Genomic DNA, 7,796 nt, shown 5'->3' with positions numbered 1-7,796 from the left:
GTGTGTGTGTGTGTTCATGAATAATCACATTCATGCAAATATATAAAATTTAGAAAAGCCTTTCAGGATTAAACTAGTGCTCATCCAGTCTATCCACCGCACAACAGTAGGAATCACGTTGCTTCTTAGTCACAGTGGTGATTCCTGAGTCACAATCAGTTGAAAACCCCTGACTTAAATAACACTTTTACTTTTCAGAACGTCAGTGAGTATGAGGAATTGAGAAAAAAAATACTGGTATTTATTTTGAATCTAACCAGGAAATTATTGTTTAGATTTTAAATGTCAGTGCAGATATAAAATCAACTTCATGCGCTGTCTCTGTCCTTTCTGTGAATGTTTGGTCTGTGTATGTTTGTTTTACAACATATATGTGAAGGTGAGCTGCTCTGCAGATAATCCAGTAAATGTCACAGAACAGGGCTCTCTACTGTATGTGATGGCCTCCATATCCAAAATGCCCCCACAATGATGGCATTTAAAACAAGAAAAACATTTTTGTACTTTCCTCCCACAGTCCAAAGACATGCAGCTTAGGTTGATTGGCGACTCTAAATTGCCCCTAGGAGTGAGTGTGTGTGGGTGTTTGTCTCTGAGTGTCAGCCCTGTGATAGACTGGCCATCCTCATCAGGATAGGTATAGATAATGGATGGATGGAAGGGACATTTTTGTCACTGTGAGTCCAAGATGATAGGTATTTTTTTATATAGATAAAACATCAGTTAATTGAAGTAATAATCTTTTTTTTTTATTCTGGCAATCCTTTTGACATAACAAATGCTATTTATGTAAGGTACAATGAATTTTCAAGGTCCCTTCGTTATATCTTCTCTTGCTCCTGTTCCTTACTAACCTGACAGAACTCAACATTAATTGGATGATGTTTTGTTGACAGCACTAAGCTTTTTCAGAGCAGAGAGAAGGCTTAACACACAGCCCTGTTCACAGCCCCCATTTTAGACCAGTCAGCTCTCAGTTTATTTACTCTAAATGAGTGCAACTCAGTACCAGCAGTGATGTGTTTATTTCTAGTTTAATGTAGCAAAGGCATAAAATGCATGTTTCATGTAGTGATGGTTGGGTGTAGTTTAATAGCTACAATTTGTACATTAAGATACAGACAAAATTACAGTTATGTTACTGTTCAGATGGTGGAAAAGTTGCTCAATTGGACTCAAGTTCAGAAAAAAGAATTTTCCAACTAGTGGACGTGGACCAGACTCCATCTTAGTTATCTGTCCTCTTGATGCAATTAAATCCCAACAGTACTGCTGCAGAAGTATGTTTTTGTAGGATAGAAAAATGAGAAAGGATCACTTTTGTTATGAATTGTATTTACGGAGGGTTAATTAAAAATAAAGATGATATACTTTCTAAAGTTTCATTATGTTTTTCATAACTGGCCCATGCCACTGCATTGTGCTGTTTTCACACTGCTTTTAATTTGCATTCTCAAATCCCACACTGGCAAAATACTCATCAGCTGGGTTTCAGTGTTACGACATGTCTTCACTGTATGTTGTCCATGAAAACAATGTTAAAGTGTTAATCACAAAAGCTTACTTCATCTTTGTGTTTATCTACTTTTGTTATTTAAGGTAAATGTTGAAGGAGACCACTGTGACCGCTGTAAGCCCGATACGTTTGGGTTGTCTGTACGGAATCCACTGGGCTGCAGCAGGTGTTACTGTTATGGGCTGACACACTCATGCACAGAGGCACAAGGACTCATCAGGATGTGGGTGAGTACAGCTATCTTAATTGTTTTACTTCTTTTCTGTCACTGTTATTTGTTGAACAGAAGCAGATTTAAGTATTTTGCTGAAACCTATTTAGCAGCACCTTAAATGTTTTACAAATGTAAGACAAAAATAGCCACACTAACTTCAGTGAAAATGTAACTGGATCTGTGTAATCATTCACGATTTGAAATTTGATCAACAGCTTGACTTATTACTGTATTTTTACAGTTGTACACAATACCAAAATCAGGGACAAAGAATGAGAGAGTACTACAAAACAACTACAGCACTGGGAAACTTTTTTTAGACTCACAAACAAACCCCGTTGTCACCAGTAATTTTGAAGAGTAGTTCCTAATCTGTATGAGCATTCATTTGCAATCTCTCTCGCCACTCATGTGTCTAACCAGTAGTTGCCTGTAACATGTACTTGGTTTACACAGTGTCTGTGCCAGCACCCTTGCTGAGAACACATTTGGCAGCTGGCTCTCTACAGCCAGCACTTCATTATGCCAATGTTGTAAGCTTCAGGGCCTTCATTAATCATTATCTGGATAATCAGAGGCTTGTTCAAATATTTAAATTTAGTAGGTCTGATTACTTATGTTGTGCCCAGTAAAAATTGTGAGGTTATTATTACTATTATTACACACACTGTCACAAATTACCATCAGCATCATCACAGTTTTTCAGTTCTGTGGCCTGTTTACCAACACTAATGATATAAATGAGCAAAGCTATAGCAAAGTTAATTGGACTGCAATTCCACTTACAAGAACCTGATGCCTGTATTGTTTACATGCATGTGGACTAAGATGGAGCATAGAAGAAAGTCATTTCTTTCAGTAACTGGAGAATGGTTTCACCTGAAACCTTGTAAAAGTCTTGACATTGTGTCACATTCAGTGTCCTGTGGTAAATCAGAAAGAGAAATATGGTACTGCATGTTACCATTCATCAACAAGACTGGGAAGTGTGGAGGAGTTATGCCATGTCTAATAGATGAAATCTTTGTAGTGAGCATTTAGAGAGCATCACGGACAGGGCCTGAGGAGGGTCAGTGGCACAGCTCACAAACGCGCTTGGATTTAAATGATTGTTTTCAATTAGAGTAGCAAGGTGAGGCGATCTAGATTTTTGTTTTCATCTCTGCATTGAAGGTCTTAAAGACCTAAGATATTCCAAATGAACTGTGAAATTGGAGGTTTTCTGCAGCGGCTCCGCTTTATGTCTTCAGCCTCCTTATAGTTTCACTTATCCAGGGCATCTGACGGCAGCTAGAGGTTGTCATCCCTACAGCACGTGCTTCTGATCCAAGTCAAAAATAGATGCAAGTGTAGTGGGACACCATCAAGCAGCCAGAAAGTTAATTGTTGAGCGGCAGCCTGATTTTAATCTTAAAAAATCATCTCGGAAACGGTTGCCATCGGCGATAAACTGGCGTTTCTGTGGTAACCACTGAGTTTTTGAATGGAGTGTGGTGAGAGGCTTCATTTTGAATGACAAACATTCCCTTCATTTACTGTTGACACGGGGGGTGGGGGTGGGCAGGCCAGAGAGAGACAGGAAAAATGGAGAGTTTATTGGAAAGAGGGAGATTTTCTCTGAACCACTGACTCGTGAGATTACACTGAATGAAGTGGAACATACACACTCACACACAGTCTCCCTATATAGACACTATACACCTACTGTAAATTGTACAAGCACATTGCACTTGTCTTCACATACACAAACTCACACTACATGGGTTTACACAGAGGTTATGGGAGATGGGAGGGCCATATGCAGATGCACAAACACACATTCTGCCCTACACACAGCCTTTTTGTGGTATTTATCTCTTATAGGAGAACTGTGTAACTGACAAATACTGCTGTGAAGATCTGTGCTAATACAGTGAGGATAAATCTGTGAAAAACTGAGATGGAAGCAATGACAAGAAAAACAGGAAAATACATGTAGAGAGAAAAGGTTTTGCCCCAACAAATGAAAGCACTTTGTAACATTGCTAACATTAATATGTTTCTAATATTATGAACTGTTAACATATCCAGTTATAGAGCGCTGAGCTGAGAAATAAAGGAAACATTAAAAACAGTACAAACCGAGTAGAACTTTGCTGCAGGGGTTTTCTCGGCAGACCAGTCCTGTCCCCAGTTAACTGAGTATAGGAGCCTAAAGCAGGAAGTAAAAAAACATGGCAGCCTCTGCAGCCAGTTCCAGTGGGTTAGAAGAAAGACGAGTGACTGGAGCAAAGACAGGTAAGTGCAGAACTTGTAGTATGAACCCATGATATTTTAAGGTGCTGTAGGCAAGGGGCTAGAGAACAGTGTTCCATGACCTCACAGTCCTTGTGGGGCCCAGTGACACTCTAGGTCAATTAACATTCCATTGGAATGTTCCCCCAACGTTTGGTGTATTGAAAACTATCAATGGACATTGAAAATGGCAGAGTTTGTTAAATGTTTTGGCATTAAATTCATTTTTAGTAATACTGGAGACAGGAATTTGCTATTTTTCCTTCCATGAGTGACTGTCTCTCTATTATGCAGCCGTTCCTGCCTGTGTGTCCGAGCAATAGTAGCTTAATAGGTTTCAGATTCTATCCACTCAACCAAAGGCCACTCTTTCATAAGGCCTGAGATATTATTCATACAATATCCACATATCAACACTGCTGGATTACAGTGACACAGAGAGGAAGATATTGAGGTTGAAGCAGATGAATCTATTTTTAAATCAGTCCACTCAACCTCAGCCCACAGTCAATAATAAACCCTGATATTATTCAAGTAATATTGAAATATCAGCACACAATGTGGGTGACAGAATGAGAAAGCAAGGGCTAGATTTTCTCCAGACTGTCACTTATAACTCTTACAGTTCCCATACCAGAGAGCAAGAGACAAGACACCATCGCTTTCAAGATAGTCAGAATATACTTAACTAAAGAGCAATCTTTGTACTAACTGGAAATACAACACAAATTAGCCTTATCTATCACTCACAACAAAATCAGATTCAACTTCCTAATTCTTTAATACTAACTCAATTATAAAATCCAGCATCAGGGTCTTCTTATTGAATGATTGTGCCATTTGAGAAGATGCAGTATTCCTATCACAAAAAATGTTTTTAATGTTGTAAATGTCAAACATTTGTGGGGCTATATACTAATACTGAGGGAGTGCAAGTGTCTGGTTACACAGCACAAACTGTGACTCAGGTAATGGATCGCTACTAAACACCATTAGATACAGCTGAAGAATAAAGATCATTCTCCAGCAGAAAATTCTCCTCAGACCTAAAATGAGTGGCATGCTTATATCTATTCAGTTTCACTCGACTGTTTCACAAAAAAGGTTCCCAATCAAGTGTTTGCATAAAAGGTGCCCTCATTTGGTCAGCATTGAGAGCTGCATGGATCTGTTCTCATTAGTTAGGGTATCTCACAGTCCTCTGCCCACAGATGAACCAAAACACCTGTGACAAAAGAGGGATGTCAGACAAAAGGGCATTTGAAATCAGTCTCTGTTAGAGATAAAGAATGGTGAAGGTGTAGTGTGAAGACTGCGGAGAAGATCAGGACTCCACTGCCCTCTCTGCAGAGCATTTACCACTGCAGGGTGCGTAGGAAAGCTGCCTCCATCCTCAAAGACCCCACCCACCCCCAGCACGGACTGTTTATACCCCTACCCTCTGGTCGGAGGCTCAAAAGTGTGAAATGCAGGACCACTAGACTGAAAAACTCTCTTTCCCCAGATGCACAATTTCACACTCACTGCTGAATATTTGCACTTCATGGCTCCCACGTAGCATATATTCTCTCTGCATTATATTGTGTTCTTGTTGTATTTTTAATTGCTTCCTTCACTTGCTGCTTTAAAGTGCCTTAGATTTGTGTTACTGCCTATGGAAATTTGTGTTATTGCTCATCTACTTTATATTTCACTTGTATTGTGTGGCAAAGTAAGAATTTCATTGTACAGGGAAACACGTTTCCTAACTCTGCATATGACAAACACTTTGACCCTTGACCTTTAAGTGAGCATCATTAAGGGGTAAAGAAAGGACCCTGACACCACACACAGGATGATCAGTTGCTGTGTAGCATAATTTAAAGTCATGACATTCTCTTCAACAAAAAGTATTCAGCTCTCAGGATTAATCTTTGCATTGCATTAATATTGCCGTTGCTGTTGTGTGCCCTGCTGTAGTTAACCCTGAAGCCAGAGCAGACAGTGCTCCACCTGGTGGATAAATCTAACACTGTGGAGACGAGGAGAGGTGTGAGCTTCCAGCACCCTGAGATCCTCGCTCATGCAGAGCTGGTCACCTCGGTTCTCTCTGAACCCTACTACTGGAAACTACCGGAGCAGTTCAGAGGCTCTATGGTAGAAACCTTAATAATCTGACAGTAGATTTTTATATTGTTTTATATTACAGCAATCTTTAATTCACTGACTATCAAAACATTTATGTACAAGATTTATTTTATCTAAGATTCAAACAGTTTGCCAGATATTCAAGAGGACTTGCCTCAGTGAGGAAGGTAGATCAACACTGTTTTATTCTCTGCATCTTTCTTTAGATCACAGCATATGGTGGACATCTGAAATATGCAGTGTACTACGAAGCTAGAGATGAAACCGGCCCTTCCTCCTATGAGCCTCAGGTCATCATTAAAGGTGGTCCTAATCACAACATTGTGATGAACCGCCACATCCCAGGGCTCCAGATTGGTCAGCTCACACGCCATGAGATAGACATGACAGAGGTGCAGTATGTCTTTATATTCTACTTCTTTACTACTTATCAACAACAAAAATAGTAGACCTAAACCAAATATTTAGTTTTGGCTAGCTCTGTAGGTCAATACAAACAGGGTTTGTTAGATTGATAATAGTCTCCAGTGGGTGTCAGTGTGGTTAATGGTGTGTGTGTGTGTGTGTGTGTGTGTGTGTGTGTGTGTGTGTGTGTGTGTGTGTTCAGCATGAGTGGAAGTATGCAGATGGCCGGCCCATGACTCGAGAGGACTTCATGGACATTTTGTTTCATGTTGACTACATCCTAATTAAGGCATCACATGGCAACTTGATGAGACACAGCCGGTAAAACACACACTTTCACACATACATGCACCTCCACACACTGTTGTCCATTAATATATGTGAAATTTGATAGTTGGCTAAATTATAACCTATGGGGAAAACCTCTCTCCCATTTGTATCCCAAGGTGTAATAAAGAAAATTGTGTCCACAGCAGAAACAATATAACTTGCTGCAAATAATCACTATGGTTCTCTCTGGATATTTCACATTATGCATTTAAATAATACATCTAATATAATCTTCTGTGACTATGTCAGGTACCTTAGTTTCATCATTTACAAATCGCCCAACAAACCAGCGTTATTAGAAACACACATGGAAGCAGTTGCCAGAGCTATTACATCATTGTGTTAACGGAGTTTTGTCTTTTCTCTCTCTCAGCATTTCAGAGATCAGTCTAACAGTGGCTGAGGAAGGACGGCCAACCAGAGAGAGTGAGAAAGCCTATCAAATAGAAAAGTGTGACTGTCCCGTCGGATACTCTGGACTTTCTTGTGAGGTGCGCACGCAACTGAACACATCCACACACACACACACACAAGAATGCAGACATGTGAAGACCTTGCATTTACAAAATGTTGTTTTCCAAAACACATTTTTAAGAAATCATTGTTGGCAGCAGGAACAGAAATTCGACAGCATCCAGTACTGTCCCAATGAGAAACCAATGCTTTGTAAAGAAAATATGTCTACAATAATTAGATGTTTGTGGCCAATACTGATACAATCCTTAAGGGCACAGTCACACCTGCTTTGTTTAGTCTGTTTGAATGGATCTCTGGTTCGTTTGGGCAGGTGTGAACACAGCAATCACACTCGGGTGCCAACCAAAACAACCACACGGAGACCCTTACCCAGATGTGGTCTCCGTATGGTTCCAAACAAACTCTGGAATGGTTTCTTTGTGGTGTGAGTGTGATACGACTTTGATCTGGACC

General features: G+C 39.9%; 1 protein-coding gene across 1 annotated transcript in view; it reads left to right on the top strand.

Annotated features, from left to right (window-relative positions):
* Positions 1–7,796, top strand: part of lama2 (laminin, alpha 2) — a 167,979-nt gene that overhangs the window by 98,314 nt on the left and 61,869 nt on the right. Inside the window, 5 exon segments of the mRNA XM_020603945.1 lie at positions 1,600–1,743; positions 5,964–6,140; positions 6,338–6,523; positions 6,739–6,857; positions 7,240–7,357. Of these exon segments, the coding sequence (XP_020459601.1) occupies positions 1,600–1,743; positions 5,964–6,140; positions 6,338–6,523; positions 6,739–6,857; positions 7,240–7,357 (744 nt within the window).

Source organism: Monopterus albus, unplaced genomic scaffold (assembly GCF_001952655.1).
Source record: "Monopterus albus unplaced genomic scaffold, M_albus_1.0 scaffold63.1, whole genome shotgun sequence".
NCBI classification, from domain to species: domain Eukaryota; kingdom Metazoa; phylum Chordata; class Actinopteri; order Synbranchiformes; family Synbranchidae; genus Monopterus; species Monopterus albus.
This window is presented reverse-complemented; position numbering and strand designations above follow the sequence as displayed.